This window comes from Chlorocebus sabaeus, chromosome 1 (assembly GCF_047675955.1).
Source record: "Chlorocebus sabaeus isolate Y175 chromosome 1, mChlSab1.0.hap1, whole genome shotgun sequence".
Classification (NCBI taxonomy): domain Eukaryota; kingdom Metazoa; phylum Chordata; class Mammalia; order Primates; family Cercopithecidae; genus Chlorocebus; species Chlorocebus sabaeus.
In genome coordinates this window covers 29,346,349-29,374,255 of record NC_132904.1, presented here as the reverse complement: position 1 = coordinate 29,374,255, position 27,907 = coordinate 29,346,349, and the positions used below count along the sequence as shown (strand labels likewise).

The window sequence follows — 27,907 nt, the reverse complement described above, 5'->3', positions numbered from 1 at the left end:
GAACCACTGCAACTGCACTCCTAATGGCTACCTTTGGATATGGTCTTCCTCCACTCTATTGGAGTTATGCTACAAGATTTATCTGTCAAATGGTACTCCCCTGATTAAACCATCCATCATCTCAGAACCATGTCTAAGCTCTGAGCCCTGGCACACTATGCCCTTCACAGTCAGAGCTTGCCACCCCAAGACCATCACCTTGCTCTGATCACACCTCATGTCACATGCTTCCTTGAACACACCTTGCATTTTCACACCCTGACCATACTATCCCTCTGCCTGAAATATCTTCCTGTTCTGCCAACATATGAGCAAATGCATAGCTCAACCTTCATCTCCTGGAAAGTCTGAAACTTTCCCTCCCTCTCCCTGTCATCAACTGTTCTCTTAGCTAGTTCTCAGAGCACTTGGTTCATCCCCTACTTCACCACTCTTCCTTGGCTCCCCACTGCACTTGGAATAGCATCTAAATTCCTTACCTAGCTTACCTACATACAAGGCTGTATTAGTCTGTTCCCACACTACTAATAAAGACATACCTGAGACCAGGTAATTTGTAAAGGGAAAAGAGGTTTAATGAACTCACAATTCCACATGCTGGGAAGGCCTCGCAATCACGGCGGAAGGCAAAGGAGAAGCAAAGGCGCATCTTACATGGCAGCAGGCAAGAGAGCTTATGCAGGGGAACTCCTGTTTATAAAACCATCAGGTCTCGTGAAACTTATTCACTACCATGAGAACAGTATGGAGGAAACCACTCCTATGATTCAATTATCTCCACCTGGCTCCACCTTTGACACATGGGGATTATTACAATTCAATGTGAGATTTGGGTGGGGACACAGCCAAACCATATCAAAGGCCATGTGTGATCACACTGGTGCCTACCACTCCAACCCCAACAAATCCCCCTTTCCCTCTCATGTGCACAGAGAAAGAGCAATCTTCCATATGATCCAAAGCAGGGAAGAACCCCAAGTGATCCTATATAATCCAAAGGTCAATGTGAAGTCTAAAGCTGTGCACTACAGCTTTAATTATGACTATCCCAAACTATTATTGAAAGTAGTTTTGTCAGGCATGGTGGCATGTGCCTCTAGTCCCCACTATTTGAGAGGTTGAAACAGGAGGATTGCTTGAGTCCAGGAATTTGAGGCCAGCCTGGGCAATACAGAAGGACCCCATCTCAGAAGAAAGGAAAAGAAACGAAAGGAAGAAGAGTAGTCTTCTTTCTGAATCACCTAACAATTCAGTAATTAAGGAGCATATAGGATAATAGTGATGTATTTATTGCATTAATTGAGCTTTTACTATTGTCAGAGAACTAGGTGCTTCACATACATTATCTCATTTAATCCTCAAATCAACCTTATGAGGTAGGTAGCCTTATTCTCCTTTTTTATAAAAGGACACTGATATTAGCAAGATTAGATGACTTGTCCAAGGTCATACTGGCAGCAATAGACAAAAACATTATTTAAACCCAGGTCTGTTTCATTCGAGAGCTTGTATTCTGCTCATTATGTGATACAGTCTCCATAGAACAGCTGCCAAAGAAGACCAGAGTTAAATATTGTGGCTGACCTACCTGGAACATAATCTGCCAGGTACTGAATTAAATTTACAAGAAACCATCTAAAATGACATCGAAGTTTTAGACCTGCAACCGAGACCAACACTTAAAAAGTATCTGTATTATGGATAACTGAACTCCGCAGTTCACCTGGAAGTGCCAACAAGCCCCTTCTCCTGGTATAGTTGAATTTCTCAGCTGCAGACCATATACTCATCCTTAGCCACAGAGTCTTGAAACTGAGGGTATTTCAGTACAGATTATATCGGTCAAAGATACCAACCACACTCGATCCTCCATCTCTGTAAACTGGAAATATCATTCATAGGAGAAAATTAGACTGTAAGACCATTCTAACTACTTCTGATTCAAGGAGGAGGCATATGGAATAAGTTAGTGAAATAAAAGCAATTTGTACATTGCTTGAGATACAGACTCTCAGAGGGACATTTATCAATCAGGGCACTGTGGAGGGGAATCCTGGACTGAACGAGAGATTAGATTTCCACTCCATTTTCAAAGAATTGTTGAAACTCACAGAACTCTAATAAAAACTAAGTAATTCTCTCACATCAAGCAGATGCCAGAAAGAATCTCTTTCCCTGAACAAAAGGCATGCTAGCAATTTGCTGTGGGTTCCAGGAATTTAATTCAGGATTCAAGAAATTTACCAACAGAAATTCATATGTACAGTGCACTACAGACAACATTTCTGAAGACTTAGTCACTGTTCGCTGACCAAGGCTACCATGCAATTGCTTCTGGAATGCATAGAGCAGAAAGCCTTGGCCTCGCTTAGAAAGAGGAGACTGAAGAGTAGACATAAACCTCCTGTGGCCAAGAATTCAAACAAATGTTCACAATCCACACCTTGCAGATGGAAACCCATCTTTGTTTTTATAGTTTTACCTAGAAAGCCCTCTGGCTGCAGGCTTTCCAAAACTCAGATTCCAAGGAGATAAATCTTGGTCCATTGTAAGCTAAGACTTTAAGACAGTGTGCACTAGAGATAGAGCTAGGTCAAGGTCTACTTACGCATGCAGTCTCCTCCATACCAGCCTGCTCGGCACTCGGCACAGTAGAACCCCTTCACATAGAAGTCATCCAGCGTACCCCCCCATGAGCCATTTCGGCAGCTCTTGCAGTTTTCGAAGATGGTACAACCTGAAACATTCCCAAGAAGAGAAGTGTTAGGCCAAAGCACTTGCGGGCTCTAATCAGCTGCATGGGAGCACAACTGCACCTTCTCAGGGTCCTGTCTCAACTAAGAGTATCTGGGCCTAGAAAGGTGTCAGAGCCCGGAGGAAGAACCTCTCATCTCAAGGAAACTGCTAGAGGTCCCAGAATTCAGACTGGAGAGTTTAGAAGGGGGGGTCTCAACGAGTATCCCAGGTAGTGGCTGGTGTTTTAAAGTAACACGAAACTGCCTGCAGGAAAAGGAAGAATCTATCAATATAGAGTCTTTTGTATAAATGTGTTACATGTTTATTGTGGAAGTTTTAGAAAATTTAGACCAGCAAAAAGAATTAAATAAAAAATATCTAAAACCCCATCACCCAAACTATTGCTAACAGTCTTTCTCTGCCTATATACACATATATTTTTTAAATTAGACTTATGACTTATGGTACATTGTTTTTGTAACTTACTTTTGAATTTCATAATAGATAGTAAATATCTTCCTGTGCTATTAAATACTCTTCTATGTCATATACTTCTGTGATGAAAGTATGCCATTGGAAACAACTCTCCTGTCTAACAACAGGCTCACCCCGGAATGTGTCCGGCTCCCCGCAACCAGCAGGCCACACCAGAGGCGTTTGCGTGATTCTGCAACAAGGACTAGTTTAGAAACGTGGTCTCTTGAGGGAGTCGGAGGTCGTGAGAGAAAGTACAAATGATTCAATCCCACTTAGCAAAACAGAGAACTAAGTTCTGGCTCTGCCATTGTGCAGCTGTGTGTCCTTCGGCAAATTGGTTAAGCTTTCTGTGACTCAGTGTCCTCATTTGTCCAATTGGGTGTTATGATTTGGATCTGTGTCCACACCCAACACTCATGTTGAAATATAATCCCCAATGTTGGAGGTGGGGCCTGGTGGGAGGTGATTGGATCATGGGAGTGTGTGTTTTTCTTCTTTTTTTAGACGGAGTCTCGCTCTGTCACCCATGCTGGAGTGCAGTGGTGCAATCTCAGCTCACTGCAACCTCCACCTCCCAGCTTCAAGTGATTCTCCTGCCTCAGCCCCCCGAGTAGCTGGAACTACAGGTGTGTGCCACCACACCCAGCTAATTTCTGTATTTTTAGTAAAGATGGGGTTTCATCATTTTGGCCAGGATGGTCTCGATCTCTTGACCTCATGATCCGCCCACACTGGCATCCCAAAGTACTGAGATTACAGGCGTGAGCCACCGCACCTGGCCCATGGGAGTGGCTTTCTCATGAATGGTTTAGCACTATCCCCTTGGTACTGTCCTTGCGATAGTGAGCGAGTTCTCTTGAGATCTGGTTGTTTAAAAGTGTGTGGCACCTCCCCCTTCTCTTGTGCTACTTTCACTCATGCTTTACCTTCCTCAATGAGTAAAAGCTCCCTGAGGCCTCCCCAGAAACAGATGCCACCATCCTTTCTGTACAGCCTACAGAACCGTAAGCCAATTAAACTTCTTTTCTTATCAATTATCCAGTCTCAGGTATTTCTTTACAGAAATGTGAGAATGGCCTAACCCTGGGATTAGACATCGTATCTACCTCTTCAGACTGTTTTAATTTTTAATTAAATTATCACAAGTAAAGTGCCTGCACATAGTATCTATAATACAAAATATGAACTCTTATCCCTGCCACTGCATACAGCATGCTCAATTTTTACAGCCTATTATCTGTTTTCCTATAATAGACTTAAGTCAAGGACTGTATCTTGTCCAACATTGTATCCACAGCACCACAGAGTGGCTTGCACATAGTAAGTGTTCAATAAATATTATTTGAGTGAATGAAGGAAGGAAGGAAGAAGGAATGGCTAATCCAAGCTTCTGAATTTCTTAAGATAAACAGCATTTCCTCGAGCTGATAGTATGCTTCTTTGCTTTCAGCTGAAATTAGGTTTTCCTTGGGCTGTAGTGTATGTACGTGTGGTTACTGTAGGAGAGAGACACATAGCTCTCTCTTTCCACACTATCCTGATTTTGCTTCCCTTCTTCCAGTGTCCCCTTCTATCAGAGAAGATGAGTTGCTAATACAGCTGGCCCTCTGTATTCACAGGTTTGACATGCATGGATTCAACCAACCATGGCTAAAAAATACAGTACTCACAGGATGCAGAGCCCTGGAGTTCCACAGGGCCAACTGAGGGACTTGAGCATCTGTGGATGTTGGTGTCTGCAGGGGTTGTGGAAACAGTCCCTCGTGGATATTGAGATATGACTGTATGATTTGTCAAATTCCAGTAGTCATGTGACCCAAAACTGGGTCCCTGCAGGGTCACTGTGCCTTCCAAAGACTATCTTTACTTACATGCCAATTCCCCCTCTTTAACTCCCTATCTCATCACTGCTGAGGAGGCAAATGGACTGAGTCTGCCCCCAGTAGCTGTCTTAGTCTGTTCTCACACTGCTAATAAAGACACACCTGCGACTGGTTAATTTATAAAGGAAAGAGGTTTAATTGACACACAGTTCCACATGGCTGGGGAGGCCTCACAATCATGGTGGAAGGCAAATGAGGAGCAAAGTCATGTCTTACATGGTGGCAGGCAAGAGAGCATGTGCAGGGGAACTGCCACTTATAAAACCATCAGATCTCGTGAAACGTATTCACTATCATGAGAACAGCATGGGAAAGACCTGCCCCCATGATTCAATTACCTCCCACCAGATCCCTTCCACAACCTGTGGGGATTATTACAATTCAAGATGAGATTTGGGTGGGGACACAGAGCCAAATCCTATCAGCAGCCCTGGCCAACTCTCTTTCTTAGCATAGTCACATCAGAGTGCTTAGATATAAGCCACAGACACCAGCCTGGTGATTAAGATGAACAAGGCTATACTAAAAAGACACTAAATACAGAAATAATAAATACCCAGGGTGATGGATACCCTAAATACTCTGACTTGATTGTTACACATTCTATGCAAGTAACAAGATATCACATGTACCCCATAAACGTGTACAAATATTATATATCAATTAAAAAGGAAAAAAAGACATTAGATAGTTCACAAAGTTGCTAGAAGGGCCAGGGGACCAAATGCAGAGCTATACAACCTAGAACTACAGGAAACCACACTGGCCCAGTGAGGACCCTGGTGCTACCAGATGCTACTAGAAGTCACCATTGACATCCCTGCCATTGGTGCCCCTCGACCCTGATCCTGCTGCTCCACTGCCACCAGCAGAGAGAAGATCATTATCTATCATAATGATAGAAATGCAAACTGAAACTATCCACAATCCCACCTATGAGACTGGCAAACATGCAAAATGACACATCGTGTTGCAAGGCTTAGGGAAAACAGTACTCTCACACACTGCTGGAAAAAATGTCAAATGTATGGAGAAAACATGGCAAAGCAAGGCTGGGAAGCGACGTATGTGCCCCCCTTTGACTCAGCAATCCCTCTTCTAGGAATCTACCTCTAAAATACACTGCAAAACTACTAAGTGATGTATGCCTAAAGGTAGTCATTGTAGTACTGTAAACAGCAAAAGGATGGAAACAACCCAAATGTTCATAAACTATGGTAATCCACACATGGTTGCAGTTACATGCAACCATATAAACAAATGAAGAACATGGTTTCATACTAACATAGAGTGACCTCCAGCATATATTGTTAAGAGATAAAAGCAAGGCCAGGCTCCAGGGCTCATCCCTGTAATCCCAGAACTTAGGGAGGCTGAGGCAGGCAGATCGCTTGAGCACAGGAGTTCGAGACAAGTCTGGGCAACATGGGGAAACTCCATCGCTATAAAAAATACAAAAATTACTCAGGCGTGGTGGCACTTGCCTGTAGTCTCAGCTACTCAGGAGGCTGAGGTAGGAGGATTACCTGAGCCTGGGAGGCAGAGGCTGCAGTGAGCCATGATTGAGCTACTACACTCCAGCCTGGGTAACAGAGTGAAACACTGTCTCAAAAAATAGTAAAAGAAAAAATCAAGATGGTTAGCAATGCTTATGATATGCGATCTTTTGTGTAGGAAGAGGAAAAATATATATGTATATATACATCTGCTTGTGTTTTCAAATATGGAAAACACATAAAAACAACAAACCTATTTGTATATCAAATAGGTGACATCACAAAACAGAGAAAGGAACTATATCAATTGATTTTAACATGTAATATTTTGACTGTACATATCAAGTGGGAGATATTGAAAGATCAATAATCACCACAAAGAAGTAACTGCTAGAAGGTCTCATTTCATCCAAAGACACATTCATATCACTGGAACCATTTCCCAAGTGTCCAGCTCAGAAACCAGAGCATCAGACTTGACTCTGTTCTTGCCTTCCCTCTCCTATCCTACCCAATAGATCCCAATGTGTGGTCAGTTCCACTCTCAGATCCCAAATCCCTCTACCTCTCTCCATCCATAGAGCTTGTACCTTTATTGAGGTCCCCATTATTTCTTTCCTGCCTCTAGTCATGCTTGTCCTTTTCCCATACCACAGCTAAAGAGAAAAATCTGCTTTCCCTTCTTTACTAAAAGATTTCCAGTGTTACCAAAATATCTTCAGTATATAGCCTAAACTCTGAAGCACAGTTTGCAAAGCACTTCAGGATCTGGCTCCTGTTCCTCCCTTCAGATTGCTCTCTCTTAATCTTTTCTCATTCATTCATTCCCTCTCCCTCTCCCTCTCCCTCTCCCTCCCTCTCTCCATTTATCCAGGTCTCTCATCACATACACATTTCTCCTGCCAGACTGTTACTTGCATCTCCCAAAACCCCATGCTTCCTCTTGCCACAGGACCTTGGCACATGTTATCCTCTGTGGCTTGACTTCTCCTCCCGAGCCCCCTCACCTCGTTTAGTCTGCTTCTCCCATCAGCATGCTCACCACCTTCTCTAGTAAGTCTTCACTGACTTTCCTCCCACCTGCCCCCATTCCCATCCATGTTGCCATAGTCCCCCATGCTTCTCTATCATAGCATTTACTACACTGTATGGTAGCTGCCTGTTCTCCATATCCCCCCAGGCTATAAGCTCTGGGAATGCCGGAGTGTGTCTTTTGTTTTATCATTGTATTCCTAGTATCTGACTTGGTACATAAAGCTGCTCAGTCAGCTTGTTAAATGAATGAGTGAATGAATTCAAAGTTGTACAAGTTTAACACTGAAAAGAGTACTGACTCCTTTTATTGCTGTGCCTTTAGTTAGAATAGGCTGAATTGTGTCACTTTTCATAATCATGGCACCACAGCCTCCTGACGGCTGCCTGCTAGAATTCAGGCGTTCAGTCTGTTCCTGTTCATTGCCTCCAACAACGTGAAGGCAACCTGAAGTCTCCCATTCCACACTCACCTGGGTGGATCAGGCAGGAGTCACACTCATTCTCCTCATTCCTGCAGCAAGGGATGGTATAACCCACAACTTCCTTCTTTCCGGGGCAGACGCACTCAATCTGATCATATTCACAACACTCCCGACACATGATATTCCACTCGGCTCCAGGACAGGCTTCATTAATGACTGTGTACTCTGAAATGGAAAACCAGCAGGTGAGGCTAGGGCCTGGCAGGGAGTGGTAAGACTCTTAAGTACTCTACTGCTAAGAGGCAACTTTGCCCTATGAATGCATTGCCCTGCCTGAATGAGAAAGAAGATCCACGTGAATTCTTCCCAGGCCAATGTCTCCAAAATAGGGAGACCTACCCCAAGGAATATTTGAAACCACCCATGGGAGCATAGATGAAATTTGTTTTAACTGCTCTTCATTTTTATTTTTATCTTTAAAAAATGAAATCAAGTTTCATCATTATATAATCTAGGTGGATTGACAATAGAACTTAAAGTATATAATTTATAAACCAGCACACATCTCTTAGGTGTCTATGCTCATTTATATTTTTGTTAGAATACATCAGGCCGCTGTTTATGACTACACAGGTTGTGCACTGCACAGATCCATAGGCAGCCATTAAACTGCATGACTACACACTGCAGCCCAGGAATGTGGGCCATCAGAAAATTTGGAGACCAGTCTCCACACCAGGTCATTCAAGTGCAAGGCCGATTGCCCAGTAGAGACTATGTCATGTCTTCCAAACTCGGCCCCTCAATTTTTCAGTGTACTATTTTCATAGTACCTCCAAAGCGAAAACCAACAGAAAAGACAAAAAGTACCTTAATTAGTATGTTTGGGAGAATTTCACTGTTTTACAATGGTGAACTCATTAGCCCAACTTCATTCAGGCGCCAAGTGCAACTGAGTGTTCTTTCCCATAAGAAAAAAAAAAAAAAAATCCCTTTCTGTGCAGGATTTTTTCCTTCTCATTTTCTTTTTTTATATATACCTTCAATAAAAACAAAAACCATCTGGCAAAACCTATAAGAGGAATCAGTCAGAGGCTGCCCGAAAAAAGTCAGGCTAAGAAACAGACCTTCTAGTTTTGATTTCCTCTTCATTTTCCCCACTCTCCATTTCTAAAAATTTTGCACAAAGATGACAATTACAGCTGAAATAAATCAGATATTTGAGGAAGTGAATCTGGACAAGATCCCCACAAACCCTTCCCAAGAAACTCCAGGCAGGGATCACCAGCATGCTTCGCAGGCCCACATAAATGAACTCTAGCATCTGCAGTGGCTTCTAAACCCTTGAATTTCATAGTTTCCTCCCTAAATTAGGAAGTGTGACACAGGGTTGGCCACTCTCAATTTTCCAAGTAGAGCCATTTAAAGAAAGTGTCATCATCTACTCTTAGCCTCAGGTCATAAGAACATGCCAATATCATAGAAGGCAGCCACTTGCACAATGTGGGACAGTTATTTAAATGGAATAAATTTAGTTTTATGAAAATTTGACTTTTTAAATCATTTTTCCACAAACATTAGTGGACCAGAAAAGATCCTCACATTGGTGTTTGGGAATGAATGGCTACATCATCACAGCATAATCACCACTGAGATTTGTTTCCACCACTACTGTCTGAGCCCCTTCAGGGGGACCACCATGACTTACTTAGCTGTGCTTCCCATGTCTCTGATGATTTGCTGACAAAGTGAATGACTTCTAAAATCTGGATAAGAATTTAATGGTTAAAAGCACGAAACAGCAGAAGGAAACACAGGAGTAAATCTCCATCCATGATCTTGGATTTGGCTATGGATTCTTAGATATGACACCAAAAGCAGGAGCAACAAAATAAAAATGAATTTGACTTTATCGAAATTAAAAATGTTTGTGCGGCAAAGGACATTATCAAATAAGTGAAAAGACCACCCATAAAATGGGAGAAAATATCAGAAAATATTTCTGATAAAGGCTTGATATCCAGGACATATTTCTAAAACTCGTACAACTCAACCATAAAAAAGACAAACAACATAGTTTTTTAAATGAGCAAATGACTTGAATAGACATTTCTCCAAAGAAGCTATATAAACGGCCAAAAAGCACATGCAAAGATGTTTAACATCACAAGTCATTTGGGAAATGCAAATCAAAATCACAATGAGCTACCACTTACTAGGGTGGCTATGATCCAAACCAAGGGAAAAAATGGAAAACAAGTGTTGGCAAAGAGGCAGAGAAATTGGAACCCTTGTACATTGCTGATAGAAATGTGAAATGGTGCAGCCCCTGTGGAAAACAGTTTGGCAGTTCCTCTAAAAGCTAAACAGAATTGCCCAGCAATTACACTTCTAGGTATAGATCTAAAAAATTGAAAACAGAGACTCAGAGATGCTTGTATGCCAATGTTCATTCACAATGGCCGAAAGGTGGAAATAACCCAATTTTCCATCAAGAGATGAATGGATAAACGAAATGAAGCATATGGGCCGAACACAGTGGCTCACACCTGTAATCCCAACACTTTGGGAGGCCAAGGCAAGCAGATCACTTGAGGCCAGGAGTTCGAGACCAGCCTAGCCAACATGGTGAAACCTCAACTCAACTGAATATACAAAAAATTAGCCGGGAGCGGTGGTGCACACCTGTAATCCCAGCTACTTAGGAGGCGGAGGCACGAGAATCGCTTGAACCCAGGGGGCAGAGGTTGCAGTGAGCCAAGACGGTGTCACTGGACACCAGCCTGGAGGACAGACCAAGACTTTTGTCTCAAAGTAATAATAATAATCTAAAAAATAAAAAATGAGGTATGTGCATGCAATGGACTATTATTCAGCTGTGAAAAGGAAGGAAGAGCTGCTATGTGCTACAATGTAGATGAACCTTGAAATCATGCCAAGCAAAAGAAGCCAAACACAAAAGGACAAATATTGTCTGACTCTACTTCAATGCAGTATCTACAATAGGCAAATTCATAGAGACAGAAAGTAGACTAAAGGTTACCAGGAGCTAGGGGAAAGCTGAATGGAGAGTTGTTGCCTAATGGTTACAGAGTTTCTGTTTGCGGTGGTGAACTAGATAGAGGTGATCGTTGCACAGTCACAGGAATCTAATTAATGCCACAGAATTACACACTTAAAATGGCTAAAATGGCACATTTTCTTAGCCTTCTCTATCCTTCCATTCCTCCTCTGATTATCTGCACTCTGCTTAACCCCTTAGCTCTCTCTCCCCTCATTGTACATTTATATCTTCCTATAGGTAAAATGTTTTTGTGTGTCCATAAACCCTAAGACCATGTTGACCACTCTGAATTTTCAATAAATGGTGACTGATCAACTATAACATGTCACTCTACTGATGTTTATTACTGCACTACATTATAACATTCAACTTCTTTTCTTCTTTCTCATTGCAAGTAAAATATCTAAAAGTTCTCACTCAATACAGCTTTCTTTTATATATATATAGCTTCTTTTTAACATAGAAAAAAAAATCATATTTTCAAAGGCTGAGAGAATGAAGGGAAGTCATCCAGTTAGAAAGAATAGCACACCCAAAGGCCATGGGATGAAAATAAACACAGGCCATATGCACAGGACAAAAACTAAGCTTGCTTGAAAGAAGCAAAGATTATGAATCCTGCACGAGTTCTTTTTTAGATCACAAGCTCCTACCTGTGCCAAGTTTTCCTAGTGGAATGTGTATTATTAATAATATGCTGTAGTGTGTTAAATCCATGTGGTATAGCCCGTTATTCAAATTATTCAAATTTTGGTATTTGTGATACCAAAAAAGGGCACATTTTATGCTATCTATAGATATTACCACAATGTTTTAATTGTGAAAAGTAGGGGAGGGAGACTGAGAGAAAACAAATCGGTTAGAGGCTCAAACATGGGAGTCGACAGACCTGGGTTTGGAATCTCCCTCTGCTACTTGCCTTGGCAAAGTTACGTTACTCTCTCAGCCTCAGTTTAGTATCCAGTAAAATGAGTACATTTTCTCCAATTTAGGCCTGTTGAAAATACTAGACAAAATAATGCCTATAAACAGCTTAGCACAGCACCCAGTATGTACTAAGCATTCAGAAACTAACAGCTTAAAAAGAAAAAAAGAAAAACAATAGAGAATGCCCATTATTTCTCAAGGAGATTGTTTTTTATACATGTCAGATCAATTTCTTGCTTAAAATGGTCACCTTGCTTCCCACTGCTTTTTGGAATAACCCTCAAATCCTCTGTCACGGCCCACAAGGCCTTTGAGGTCTATGGTCTCCCAACTCCGTCAAGCTTTTACTGGCCACTGTTTCCCACCTTCTCTCCATTTCTCAAAACCACCAAGCTCTGGCCCACCTTGGGACCCCATATTTGGTTCTCCCCAGGCCTCTGTCTCAGGCCTTCACGTTAATGACGTGTGTTCAGAGAGGTCCTCCCTGGCATTCCCCTCTGAAATGCACACCCCTTCCATCCCATCCGTGGTTATTTCTGTCTCAGTATCCTCAGTATCCTGGTCCTTACCACAGTTTAGAATCGTTTGCTGTTCTCATTTACCTGCCGAGTGTCTGCCTCCCTTTCATGCCCATAAGCTAACAGGAGCCACATCAAACTTGTTCACCACTGCCAGGACAGGGCTGGTTGGCACACAGAGGCGCTGAACAAGTATCTGTTGAATGAATTCAGCCTGAACTCAAGAGCTAACCTTTCTTCAGCAGTCAAATATTTCCATCCAGTGGGTTCAGCTTGGAGCCATGAGCCAGGAGAGCTGGCTTTGCCTCTAATTTGTTGATACCAGAGCTGGGTGCCTTTCCTCCCACAGTGAGGTATCTAGACATGAAGGTCCAGGTGGCCTGCCTTGGGTCCATATTTCTGGACTCCAGCCCCCACCCTGTACAGATATATGTTTGTTCCACTCTCTGAACAGTGAATATGCCCATGGGATGTGGCTCATGCCTCACACCCCCTCCCTCTATTCACCCTGCGGCAAGCACTACATTCTTCTAGGTTTTCTAAGAATTTTGTAAATACTAATAACTCAAGGGGGTACACCAACAGGGTAAATAATTTGCAACTTTTATAAGATTCTGTACATCAACACGGAAGGCTATTTAAGGTTTGTTCCACTCCCCGTTTGCCCCTAAGCAGCAGACTCGTCACCTCCGGCCTGTCACATACCAGGGGCCTCCCTTTTACCCAGGAATTAATTCCCTAAAATACCTTCACTGGCATTTCTCTTTACTCCAATGAGCAAGCCCACCTCAGCCCTCTTTACTCCATTACTCTTTATTTCATAGATAAGATCCATTTCTCTTTACTCCAATGAGCAAGCCCACCTCAGCCCTCTTGACTTCATGATTATTTACTTTATAGGTAAGATCCATCTCAGGCTAAGGGAATGACCCCAGGGAATCCTGGCAGAAGGGATTTCACAGATGTGACTAATTTAAGGATTTTGAGATGGGAAGCATATGTTGTAATATCCAGGTGGAACCAATGTAGTCACAAGGACCCCTGTAAGAGGGAGACAGGAGGGTCAGAGTCAGAAAGGAAGTCTGCTGACAGAAATGGAGGTTAGAGTGATGTGCTTTGAAGATGGACTGTAGGACCACAATCCAAAGAGGCAGGCAGCCTCTAGAAGTCTGAAAAGGCAAAGAAACAGATTCTCCTGCAGAACATCTGGAAGGAAAGCAACCCTGCCAACCCTTTGATTTTAGCCTTGTAAGATTCATTTTCGACTTCTGACCTTCACGACTGGAAGGTAATGCATGTGTACTGTTTTAAGGCCCTAAAGTTGTGGTAATTTGTTGCAGTATCTGCAGGGGACTAACATACCGGGACTTCCTGAAAGAAAGGTTAGCCCACAGCAAGTCTTTGAACCACTCTGTTCCTCATTTTCCCCACTGAGCACAATGCCTAGAGCAAGGGTGAATGATGAATTCATTCTTTCATTCTACAAGTATTTATTGAGTGTTGACTACGTCCTAGGCAAGAGATGGGGCGCTGGAATGCAATAAGAAAAAAATGGACACCATCACTAGCCTGATGGTGCTCACAGTTCAATAGAGAAGACATTGGTCAAATGACCCCACACATACATAATCATAAACCATGATAAGGAAAACTTAGAATGCTAGAAGAATGAATGAGTGGTCATGAAGGTGCATTAGCACCAAATCTACAGACCTCATAGGGTTAGCGAGGTTTAAATAAAATTACAGAAAGAAATCCATCTACAGCTCTGCATCACTTAACGACAGGGATATGTTCTGTGAAATGTGTCATTAAGCAATTTCATCGTTGTGTGAACATCAGAGTGTATTTAACACAAATCTAAGTGGTATAGCCTACTACACACCTATACACAGGCTACAAACCTGTATAGCATGTTACTGTACTGAATACTATAGGCAATTGTAACACAATGGTGAGTACTGGTGTATCTAAACATATCTAAACAGAAAAAATATGGTATAAAAGATTTTAAAAAATGGAACAGCTATATAGGGCACTTACCATGAACAGAGCTTACAGGACTAGAAATTGCTCTGGGTGAGTCAGTGAGTGAATGGTGAGTAAATGTCATAGGCCTTCACTGTACACTACTGTAGACTTTATAAACACCATACACTTAGCCTACACTCAATTTATCAAAAATATTTGCTTCAGTAATAAATTAACCTTAGTTTTCTGTAACTTTTTAATTTTATAAACTTTTTTTTTTTTTTTTTTTTTTTGAGACGGAGTCTCGCTCTGTCGCCCAGGCTGGAGTGCAGTGGCACAATCTCAGCTCACTGCAACCTCCGTTTCCCAAACTCAAGCGATCCCCCCACTTCAGCCTCCCAAGTAGCTGGAACTGCAGGCAGGCGCCACCAGGCCCGGCTAATTTTTGTATTATTTTTGTAGAGACAGGGTTTCATCATGTGGCCCAGACTGGTTTTGAACTGCCGGGCTCAAGCAATTCACCTGCTTTGGCCTCCCAAAGTGTTGAGATTACAGGTGTGAGCCACTGCACCCAGCCAATAAACTTTTTAGTGTTCACTTTTTGAGTCTTTTACAACAACTTAAAACATAAACACAAGTACAGTTGTACAAAAATATTTTCTTTATATTTTTATTCTATATGCTTTTTTCCTCTTTTTAATTTTTTTTATTTTATTTATTTATTTATTTTTTTACTTTTTAAACTTATTTGTTGAAAACTAAGACACAAACATACATATTAGCCTAGGCCTACACAGGATCAGGATCACTGCTTCCACATATGAGTAAGAACATGCAATATTTGTGGTTCTGTGCTTGCTTATTTCACCTAACATGATAACCTCCAGTTCTATCCATGTCGCTGCAAATAACAGGATTTCATTCTTTTGCATAAATAAATAATACTCCCTTATATATAGGTACCACATTTTCTTTCAGCAATCATCCACCAATGGGTACTTAGGTTGATTCCATATCTTGTCTATAATGAATAGTGCTGCAATAAACATAAGAGTAGGGATGTCTCTTTGAGATATTGATTTCCTTTCTTCTGGATATATTCCCAGTAGTGGAACTGCTGGATCACATGGTAGTTCTATTTTTAGTTTGCTGAGAAACCTCCATACAGTTTTCCATAATGGCTGCACTAATATACATTCCCACCAACACTGTACCAGGGTCCCTCTTTCTCTGTATCTTCACCAGCATGTTATTGCCTGTCTTTCTGATAAAAGCCATTTTAACTGGGTTGAGGTGGTATCTCACTGTGGTTTTGATTTGATTTATCTGCAGTTTTTCATATGCCTGTTGACCATTTGTATGTCTACTTTTGAGAAAAGTCTATTCAGATCTTTTGCCCATTTTTAAATTTAATTAATTAATTAATTTTTAAGTTCTGGGGTACATGAGCAAGATGTGCAGGTTTGGTACATAGGTAAACATGTGCCATGATGGTTTGCTGCACCTACCAACCCATCACCCAGGTATTAAGCCTGGCATGCATTAGCTCTTTTTCCTAATGCTCTCCCCCAACCCACCTTCCTCTGACAGGCCCCAGTGTGGGTTATTCCCCTCCCTGTGTCCATGTGTTCTCATTTTTCAGCTCCTAATTATAAGTGAGAACATGTGGTGTTTGGTTTTCTGTCCCTGTCTTAGTTTGCGGAGGATAATGGCTTCCGGTTTCATCCATGTCCCTGCAAAGGACATGATCTCATTCCTTGTTATGGCTGCATAGTATTCCGTGGTGTATATGTACCACATTTTCTTTGTCCAGTCTGTCATTGATGGTTTTGCCCATTTTTAAATCAGATTTTTTTTTCTTTTTTGCTATTGAGTTGTTTTAGCACATTGTATCTTCTGCTTATTAATCCCTTGTCAGATGGATAGCTTGCAAATATTTTCTCTCATTCTGTGGTTGTCTCTTCACTTTGTTGATTGTTTCCCTTGCTGTGTGTAAGCCTTCTGGCTCAATGTATTAATAATCCCATTTGTCCATTTTTGCTTTCATTACCATGCTTTTGAGGTTTTACCTGAAAAATCTTTGCCCAGATCAATGTCCTGGAGCATTTCCCCAATGTTTTCTTTTAGTAGCTTCATAGTTTCATATTGGATTTAGTCTTTAATTCATTCTGATTTGATTTTGTATGTAAGAAATAAGGGTCAAGTTTCATTCTTCTGCATATAGATATCCTGTTTTCCTGGCACGATTTATTGAAGAGACTGTTCTTTCCCCCATTGTATGTTCTTGGTACCTTTGTCAAAACTGAGGTGGCTATAAGAAATGTGGATTTGTATCCGGGTTCTCTATTATGTTTCACCAATCTATGTGTCTATTAGTATATAAGTACCACACTGGTTTGGTTACTACAGCTTTGTAGTGTACTTTGAGGTCATGTAGTGTGATATCTCCAGCTTTCTTTTTTTTTTTTCTTTCTCATGATTGCTTTAACTATTCAGAATCATTTGTTATTCCATATCAACTCTAGGATTGCTTTTTTCTATTTCTGTGAAGAATGTAATTGGTATTTTGATTAAGGGTTGCACCAAATCTATAAATTACTTTGAGTAGTATTGTCATTTTAATGGAATTAATTCTCCCAATCCATAAGCATGCAATATCTTTCCATTTTCTGGTGACCTCTTTAATTTCTTTCATCAGTGTTTTATAGTTTTTCTTGTATAGCTCTTTCACTGCTCTGGTTAAATTGACTCCTAGGTATTTTATATTCTTTATAGCTATCGTAAGTAGGTTGCTTTCTTGATTTCTTTCTCAGATTATGTTGCTGTATATAAACACTACTGATTCTTATAGGTTGATTTGTATTTTATGACTTTACTTAATTCATTTATCAGTTCTAACAGTTTTTTGGTACAGTCTTTTGATTTTTTTTTAAACATAAGATTATTTGGTCTGCAAGCAAGGCTAATTTGACATCTTCCTTTCCAAATTGGATGTCCTTGATTTCTTTCTCTTGTCTAATTGCTCTGGCCAAGACTCCCAGTATTATAATGAATAATAAAAGTGGTGGAAGTGGGCGTCCTTGCCTTATTCCCAATCTTAGAGGGAAACCTTTCCAATTTTTCCCCATTAAATACGATATTGGCTGTTGGTTTGTCACATATGGCCTTTATTATTTTGGAGTATGTTCTTTCTATGTCTAATTTTTTCAGGGTTTTCATCATGAAGGGATGTTGAATTTTATCAAACGCTTTTTCAGCATCTATTGAAATGATCATATGGTTTTTGTTCTTGGTTTTTTTGATGCATGTATCATGTCTGTTTATTTGCATATTATTTGAATCATCCTTGCATCCTTGGGGTGAATCACGGTGAATGATCCTTTTAATGTGTTGTTGAATTCAGTTTGCTAGCATTTTGTTGAAGATATTTGCATCTGTGCTCATTAGTGATATTTGCTTCTAGTTATCTTTTTTGCTGTTCTATCCTCATCTGGTTTTGATAATAGGGCAATGCTAGCCTCATAGAATGAATTTGGAAATATTCCTTCTTCAATTTTTTTGGTAGAGTTTAAGGAAAATTGGTATTAATTCTTCTTTAAATGTTTGGTAGAATTCAGCAGTGAAGCCATCAGGTCCTAGGCTTCTCTTTGATGGGAGACTTTTTATTACAGCTTCAACCTTGTTACTCATTACCAGTTTGTTGGGGTTTTCTATTTATTCCTGGTTCAATCTTGGTAGGTCGCAAGTGTCCTGGAATTTATCCATTTCTTCTAGGTTTTCCAATTTGTTGGATTATAGTTGTTCGTAATAGTCTCTAATAATTCTCTGTGTGTCTGTGGTCTTGGTTATGTCTTTTCTCATTTCTAATTTTATTTAATTGGGATTCCTCTTTTTTTAATTTTAGCTAAAGGTCTGTTGATTTTATCTTTTCAAAAAACCAACTTTTTGTTTCATTGAATCTTCTTAATTTTTTGGTCTCAATTTAGTTTATTTCTGCTATAATCTTTATATTTCTTTCCTTCTACTTAATTTCGGATATTTTTGTTGTTCTAGTTCCCTGAGGTGCATTGTTAGGTTTTTTGAAGTCCTTCCACTTTTTTGGTGTAGGTGTTTATTGCTCCAAACTTCCCTCTTACTTTTGCTGTATCCCATAGGTTTTGGTATGTTGTATTTCCATTATCATTTGTTCGAAGAATTTTTTTATTATACTTTATGTTCTAGAGCACATGTGCACAATGTGGAGGTTTGTTACATATGTATACATGTGCCATGTTGCTGTGCTGCACCCATTAACTTGTCATTTACATTAAGTATATCTCCTAATGCTATCCCTCCCCCCTCCCCGCACCCCACAACAGGCCCCAGTGTGTGATGTTCCCCTTCCTGTGTCCAAGTGATCTCATTGTTCAATTCCCACCTATGAGTGAGAACATGCAGTGTTTGGTTTTCTGTTCTTAACAATAGTTTGCTGAGAATGATGGTTTCCAGCTCCATCCATTTCCCTACAAAGGACAGGAACTCATCCTTTTTTATGGCTGCATAGTATTCCATGGTGTATATGTGCCACATTTTCTTCATACAGTCTATCATTGATGGACATTTGGGTTGGTTCCAAGTCTTTACTATTGTGAATAGTGCCACAATAAACATACGTGTGCATGTGTCTTTATAGCAGCATGATTTATAATCCTTTGGGTATATACCCAGTAATGGGATGGCTGGGTCAAATGGTATTTCTAGTTCTAGATCCTTGAGGAATCACCACACTGTCTTCCACAATGGTTGAACTAGTTTACAGTCCCACCAACAGTGTAAAAGTGTTCCTATTTCTCCACATCTTCTCCAACACCTGTTGTTTCCTGACTTTTTAATGATTGCCATTCTAACTGGTGTGAAATGGTATCTCATTGTGCTTTTGATTTGAATTTCTCTGATGGCTAGTGATGATGAGCATTTTTTTCATGTGTCTGTTGGCTGCATAAATGTCTTCTTTTGCGAAGTGTCTGTTCATATCCTTTGCCCACTTTTTGATGGGGGTTGTTTCTTTCTGTAAATTTGTTTGAGTTCTGCTGTTAGTCTGATGGGCTTCCCTTTGTAGGTAACCCGACCTTTCTCTCTGGCTGCCCTTAACATTTTTTCCTTCATTTCAACTTTGGTGAATCTGACAGTTATGTGTCTTGGAGTTGCTCTTCTCGAGGAGTATCTTTGTGGTGTTCTCTGTATTTCCTGAATTTGAATGTTGGCCTGCCTTGCTAGGTTGGGGAAGTTCTCCTGGATAATATCCTGCAGAGTGTTTTCCAACTTGGTTCCACTCTCCCCGTCACTTTCAGGTACACCAATCAGACGTAGATTTGGTCTTTTCACATAATCCCATATTTCTTGGAGGCTTTGTTCATTTCTTTTTACTCTTTTTTCTCTAAACTTCTCTTCTCACTTCATTTCATTCATTTGATCTTCAATCTCTGATAATCTTTCTTCCAGTTGATCAAGTCGGTTACTGAAGCTTGTGAATTTGTCATGTAGTTCTCATGTCATGGTTTTCATCTCTATCAGGTCGTTTATGGACTTCTCTGCATTGGTTATTCTAGTTATCCATTCATCAAATCTCTTTTCAAGGTTTTTTAGTTTCTTTGTGCTGGGTTCATAGTTCTTCCTTAAGCTCTGAGAAGTTTGATGGACTGAAGCCTTCTTCTTTCAACTCGTCAAAGTCATTCTCCATCCAGCTTTGTTCCATTGCTGGCGAGGAGCTGCATTCCTTTGGAGGGGGAGAGGTACTCTGATTTTTTGAATTTTGAGCTTTTCTGCACTGCTTTTTCCCCATCTTTGTGGTTTTATCTACCTTTGGTCTTTGATGATGGTGATATACAGATAGGGTTTTGGTGTGGATGTCCTTTCTGTTTGTTAGTTTTCCTTCTAACAGTCAGGATTCTCAGCTGCAGGTCTGTTGGAGTTTGCTTGAGGTCCACTCCAGTTAGGCTACTCCCAGTTAGGCTCTCTCAGTTAGGCTACTCGGGGGTCAGGGACCCACTTGAGCAGGCAGTCTGTCCGTTCTCAGATCTCAACCTCTGTGCTGGGAAAATCACCACTCTATTCAAAGTTGTCAGATGGGGACATTTACATCTGCAGAGGTTTCTGCTGCTTTTTGTTTAGCTATGCCCTGTCCCCAGAGGTGGAGTCTACAGAAGCAGGCAGGCCTCCTTGAGCTGGGCTCCACCCAGTTCGAGCTTCCCGGAAGCTTCGTTTACCTACTGAAGCCTCAGCAATGGTGGGCGCCACTCCCCCAGCCTCACTGCCACCTTGCAGTTATATCTCTGACTGCTGTGCTAGCAATGAGGGAGACTCTGTGGGCGTGGGACTCTCTGAGCCAGGTGTGGGATATAATCTCCTGGTGTGCCATTTGCTAAGACCCTTGGAAAAGTGCAGTATTAGGGTGGGAGTGACCTGATTTTCCAGGTGTTGCATGTCATGGTTTCCCTTGGCTAGGAAAAGGAATTCCCTTCCCCCTTGTGCTTCCTGGGTGAGGTGATGCCTCACCCTGCTTTGGCTCTTGTTCCTTGGGCTGCACCCACTGTCCTGCACTGACTGTCCGACACACCTCAGTGAGATGAACCTGGTACCTCAGTTGGAAATGCAGAAATCAACCATCTTCTGTGTCACTCACGCTGGGAGCTGGAGGCTGGAGCTGTTCCTATTCTGGTTGAAGAAATTTTTATATTTCTTTCTTAATTTCTTTATTGACCTATTGGTCATTCATGGGCACACTGTTTAATTTCCATGTATTTATGTATTTTCCAAGGTTCCTCTTGTTATTTATTTCTAGTTTTATTCCACTATAGTCAGAAAAGATAACTGACATAATTTTGACTGTTTTGAATTTGTTAAGAGTTGCTTTAATGTCTAAGATATGGTCTGTTCTGGAAACTATTTCATGTTCTGATGAAAATAATGTGCATTCTGTAGCAACTGGGTAAAATCTGCTGGGTAAACGTCAGTTGGGTTCATTTAGTCTACTGTGTAGTTTAACTCCAATGTTTCTTTGTTTTTTGATTGAATGATCTGCTCACTACAGGGAGTGGGGTGTTGAAGTACCCTACTGTTATTGTATTGCAGTCTCTCTCTCCCTTTAGATATATTAATGTTTTCTTTATACACTTGGGTGCTCTACTGTTGGGTGCATACATTGTTGGGTGCATAGATATTTATAATTGTTATATCCTCTTGCTGAATTGATTTCTTCATATTATATAGTGACCTTCTTTGTCTGTTTTCACAGTATTTAACAGGCATGCTATTTCTATCTGATAGAAGAAGTATGCTACTTCTATCTGATAGAAGTATAACTACTCTTGCTCTTTTTTGGTTTCTACTTGCATAGAATTTCTTTTTCCATCCCTTCACATTCATTCTGTATCTGTATAAGTGAGGTGGGTTTCTTGTAGGCAGCATATAATTGAGCTTTGTTTCTTATCCTTTCAGTCATTCTATGTCTTTTAATTTTGGAGAATTCAGCTCATGTAAATTTAGAGTTGTTATTGATAAATAAGGACTTACTATTGCCATTTTGTGGCTTGTTCTCTGTTTGTCATGTAACTCATCTCTTCCTTTGTCCTTTTTTACTGTCTTCCTTTGTGGTTAAGGGTTATTCTTGGGTGGTATGTTTGAATTCATTGCTTTTTATTTTTAGTGTATCTATTATAGTCTTTTTCATTGAGTTACCATGAGGTTTACAAAAATATCTTATAGATATAACAAATTATTTGGCTTGTTCTCTGTTTGTCATGTAACTCATCTCTTCCTTTGTCCTTTTTTACTGTCTTCCTTTGTGGTTAAGGGTTATTCTTGGGTGGTATGTTTGAATTCATTGCTTTTTATTTTTAGTGTATCTATTATAGTCTTTTTCATTGAGTTACCATGAGGTTTACAAAAATATCTTATAGATGTAACAAATTATTTAAACAGATGACAACTTACCTTATATCACTAAAAAAAAACAGGAACAAGGAAAGAAAACAGCCTTTAAAAAATTCTACAATTTAATTCTATCCCTCCCAAATTTTGACTTTTTGTTGTCTCGATTTACATATTTTTACAGTGCCTATTTCTTAACAAGTTGCTGTACTATTATTGTTTTTGACAGATTTGTCTTTTAGGTGTTATACTAGAGTTATGAGTGAATGACTCACCACAATTTTAATATTAGAGTATTCTAGGGTTAACTGTGTATTTAATTTTACCAGTGGGTTTTATACCTTCAAAATTTTTTTTTTTTTTTTTTTTTTTGCAAGTTAGTGTTTTTTTTTTTTCTTCTTTCAGATTAAAGAACTCCCCTTAGCATTTCTTGTAAGATGGGTCTGGTGGTGGTAATTCTCTCAACTTTTGTTTATCTCAGAAAGACTTTATCTCTCTTTCATATTCAAAGGGTAGATTTGCTGGATGCCATATTCTTGGGTGACAGGGTTTGTTTGTTTGTTTTCAGCACTTTGAATATGTTTCCCTCCTCCCCCATGACCTGAGTGGTTTCCATTCAGAAGTCTGTTGTCAGACAAATTGGAGCTCCCTTTATATGTTATTTGCTTCTTTTCTCTTACTGGTTTCAGGGTCCCCTCTTTGTCCTTGACTTTTAAGAGTTTGATTGGCATATGCCTTAGGGTAGTCTTATTTGGGTTAAACCTGTTTGCTGTTCTTTGACCTTCCTGCATGTGGATATTTATATCTTTCTTAAGTTTGGAAAGGTTTTTGTTATTATTTTTTTGGATAAGCTTTCTACTCCTTGCTCTTGCTCAACTCTCTCTTGGATACCAATAATTCTTAGATTTATTCTTTTGAAGTAATTTTCTATATTGTACAAATAATCTTTGTTCCTTTTCTTTCTTTTTTCTCCTCTATTTTCAAATAGCCTGACTTTTTTTTCCTTTTTTTTTTTTTTTTTTTTTTTTAACAGAGTTTTGCTCTTGTTGCCTAGGCTGGAGTGCAATGGTGCAACCTCGGCTCACCGCAACCTTCACCTCCCAGGTTCAAGCGATTCTCCTGCCTCAGCCTTTCCAAGTAGCTGGGATTATAGGCATGCACCACCAAGCCCAGCTAATTTTGTATTTTTATTAGAGATGGAGTTTCTCCATGTGAGTTAGGCTGGTCTTGAACTCCCGACCTCAGGTGATCTGCCCACCTCGGCCTCCCAAAGCACTGGGATTACAGGTGTAAGCCACCATGCCCGGCCTCAAATAGCCCAACTTCAAACTCACTGATTCTTTCCTCTGTACCATTCTGCTGTTGAAAGTTCCAAATAAATTTTTCAGTTCAGCAGATGTATTTCTCAGTTCCAAGATTTCTGTTTGGTTTCTTTGTTATTATTTAATCTCTTTGTGAAATTTTTCTGATAAATTTCTGAATTAATATTCTGTGTTATCTTAGAAATCACTGAGATTCTCTAAAACTGCTATTTTAAATTACTGGTCAGAGCCCACATATTGCCATCTCATTAGGGTCAGTCACTGTTCCTTGTTTTGTCTGTTTAGGGAAGTCATGGTTCCCTGTTTGCTGTTGTTTTTCGTGGATGCACATCTTTGTTTTTGCATTGAAGGATTATTTATTTTAGTCTTCTCTGTATGCCTTATTTTTTATTGGGTATGTTTGCTTAGAGATTCTTTGTAATTTACCTATTGAAATTTTTTTTTTTTCCTTACTGCTGAGTTGCTGCTTCTTTTTGGGCAGTAGATGGTGTCTTAAGCCCAGATTTGCCTTGGCTCTAGTAAACAAACAGAACACTGCCAGTTCCAAATTGGGGAATTCCCAAAAGGAATACCCCAATAGTTTTGAAAGGCTGACTAGGAGTTCATGCCTGGGGAACTTGTAGATGTACCTCTTGCAGCATAGTGCCACTGAATCACCACTCTGATTTGGTGTTTCTTTTGGCTGAGTTGAAGAGCAGAGTTTCCAGGGCTGTGGATGGTAGTCCTTTCTCTGGCTTATCTCTGGCTGTTGCCAGGGATATTTTTCCCTTCAGGTACTTACAATGCTTCCTGTGCACTTTGAGGCAGGAAACGATCTCTTGTCAAAGAACCCAAGGTGGTGGGGAAGCTGGTTATCCACCTCAATATCAGTTTTTCCAGTGTAGAAACCATGAGTCCGAAGAAAATTTTCAACATGCCTCGTGCTGGGAAGACTGTGGAGAGGGACATTATCGATAAAGAAGTTCAATTCTCTTACCATCTGCTCGGAGTTTTTTGCAATTCTCTGTAGCCCTTGAAACTCAGTTATCCTCATATTTGAGTTCTGGGACTTTGCTGCTGAAAATCTCAGTGCTATATACTTATTTTTGGTTTCGTGTCAGGAGAGTGAAGCTAGCTTGCTTCTATGCCACCATTTTGGAAACAGGAACCTCCATTATAATCTTTTTTTTTTTTTTTTAACTTTTATTCAGGTTCAGGGGTACATGCGCAGCTTTTTTATGTAGGTAAACTATGTATCATGTGGGTTTGATGTACAGATTATTTAATCACCCAGGTAATAAGCATAGTACCTAAGGGATATTTTTTTATGCTCATTCTCCTCCCACCCTCCATCTGCAAGTAGGCCCCAGTGTCCTTTGTTTCCTTGTTTGTATCCACATGTACTCAGTGTTTAACTCCCACTTATAAGTGAGAACATGCAGTGTTTGGTTTTCTGTTCTTGTGTTAGTTGACTTAGGATAGTGGCCTCTAGCTCCATCCACGTGGTTGTGAAGGACATTATATAATTTTTTATGGCTGTGTAGTATTCCATAGTGTATATGTACCACATTTTCTTTATCCAGTATACCATTGATGGGCATTTAGGTTGACTCCACGTCTTTGCTATTATGAATAGTGCCCTCTATTATAAACTTACGAGAACACCATCATATATGCAGTCTGTCATTGACCAAAATGTCATTAAATAGCACATGACTATATTTGCAAAAATAAAACCAGTTCCCAGCAATATGGAGGTGATGGTTTGGATGATTTTGTAACTTTGCTCCTTCCCTTCTGGTTTGATAAATCCACTATCCCTCTTTCTCTCCCAGCTTGAGCAGAGACAGAAAAGTACCCCAAAAAATGAATGTGTAAGAAATAGATACATGAAATATATTTTGAGAAATTTTCAAGTTAACCAGCTAAAGACATTTTAAAATGCAATAAATAGACAACATCTTGTTGCTTGCATTTTTTTTCCTCCATTTATCAGAATTACATTTGTGGGAAGGTCACATTGGCCATTTGACTTCAGCTGTACGAATTTCAGGGAATTTCAATGTGGCGCTAAGGGCCAGTTCCCAAACGAGCATTTAGAGCAATATCAACAGCAATAGAAATTATTGCATGTTTTCTTATATGTATGATAAAGCAATTTAACATTATTTTAGCTAAAATGTTTTTAAATTCTTAATACAATTTAATCTTCAAAATGATCTAGTTAAGTTGCTAATAAATTTTATTTTAAATTAAAATTATTTAACCCAACTCCTTCACTTTACCAGTGAAGAAAAGGGTGAAGTAGGGAAGAGTTGGTCTTATTTATTGAAACAAAGAGAAATACCAAATAATCTTTTTTTAGAGAATTAATTCTGGGAGAAAAGACAGGTCCACAGAATTCCAGGGGTAGGGAGGGGGCAGTGAACAAGCCTGCTACTTAGGGGGAAAGAGCTGGCCAACTTGTAGTTTTACCAGCTACTGGAATTGAGCAAACTTTATTTTGCTTTTCACATTTAAACGCAAAGCCTTATGAAAGCTGCAAATAAATTTTACCTTGTCAGTGCTTCCCAATGAATAAGCACAAAGAAAACACAAAGAACTCATAGACTCCACACTGGGATAAACCAAGGCACTGAGAAAGCAAGCATATGCCCATGATCACACAGCAAAATCAAGCTTAGGGAGTTCTGGGTGCTACACGCATTCATTCATCACTAGCTCTTCCATTGGATAAAATACTTTTTTCTTTATGAAACACTTAAGCCTTCATTTTTAGAGCAATTTTAGGTTCACAGCAAAATCGAGAGGAAGGTATAGAAATTCCCCATACTCTTTCTCCCCCAATTGCACAGCCTCCCCATTATCAACATCCCCACTAGAGTTGTGCATTTGTTACAACTGATGAACCTACATGGACTTATCATTATCACTGGAGCCCACAGTTTACATTAGGGTTCACTCTTGGTCTTGTACATTCTATGGGTTTGGACAAATGTATAATGCCACATACTCACCATTAGAGTATCCTACAGAGCAGTTTTACTGCCCTAAGAATTCTCTGTGCTCTGCCTAATCATCCCTGCACAACCCTCCCCGCACCCCCCCCAAAAAAACAGTACACTTTTTATTTCCCCCCAAAAAAAGAGTTCTTTGTGAAAATCTTTGGAAAATGAAGGAAAGTCTAAATAAGCAAATTAAAGGTATTCAAAATAATGTCAACATTTTGATGTCTATCCTTCAAGTCATGTTTTCAATGGGCATATATATCCACATGTAGGTATTAATAAATGTATAAACACAGAGTCTTATTACCTCTCAAAATTGTTTTATTTTATAAGCTGCTTTTTTTTCTTGCATCATGAACATTTTCTCTTGGCATTGAATAATCTTTACAAGAAATTTTAAATTGCTGCATAATTATTCTATGTGTGCAAGTGCTCCCCTGATCCTCTCTCTAAAATCAGGGTAAAAAAATTTAACAGAGTTGCAAAGCATTTTGGCATCGTAAGTCCAAACACTTCTCTCAACTTCCATGGCTATGGGCAGCCATACTGGTATCTCCTATCTAAAGTGGGAAGTCCAGTTATATTAATCCAGCCCTATTTCTTCCAGAATTCACTTTGGCAAATGTAAGACATTTAACCTCTTGGTCCTGTTTTATCAATGAGAATAGCAAGTCAATGAAAACAATGCTGACCAATTGGCACAGGTTCAGCTTTCATATATTTGGTGAACAAATGAATGAATGAGTGAGTGAAAGAAAGCTGTCATCATCATCATCATCATCATCATCATCTTGCACAGCCCCTCACCAGGCTGACAAAATGTGCTTTACAACTATCCAATACTGGTCTGTTTCTACTGCTGACAAATGGAAAAGCATGTAATCCCTCAAACAGCAGGGGCTTAACTGTGCAGAAGGACAGGAGCAGCAAATGTGCCCCTCAGGCATAGTCTGCAAGTGCAATGTCTTCAACATTATATTTTAAGAAAATATGTTGCCATGATGGCTGTTAAGGTCAACCTGAAAAGACTCTGAGGATTCTGTATGAACATAAAGGTCAGGCTGTTCCAGACCGGATAGAAACATCACATGTCAGACTAAAGGTCCTGGCCAAGACCACCCCAGAAGGTGGCAAAGAAAGACACTTTTGTCATGTGCCTGC

The 27,907-nt window shown here is 40.0% G+C and overlaps 1 protein-coding gene across 2 annotated transcripts in view; it reads right to left on the bottom strand.

Annotated features, from left to right (window-relative positions):
• The window catches only part of PAMR1 (peptidase domain containing associated with muscle regeneration 1), a 97,580-nt gene that overhangs the window by 55,180 nt on the left and 14,493 nt on the right, over positions 1-27,907 (bottom strand). For both annotated transcript variants that reach the window (XM_037999516.2, XM_037999517.2), the window contains exons 2-3: positions 8,098-8,274; positions 2,609-2,737 (exon numbers count right to left, since the gene is read on the bottom strand). In XM_037999516.2, coding sequence (XP_037855444.1) covers positions 2,609-2,737; positions 8,098-8,274 — 306 coding nt within the window. The remainder of the gene's footprint in view (positions 1-2,608; positions 2,738-8,097; positions 8,275-27,907) is intronic.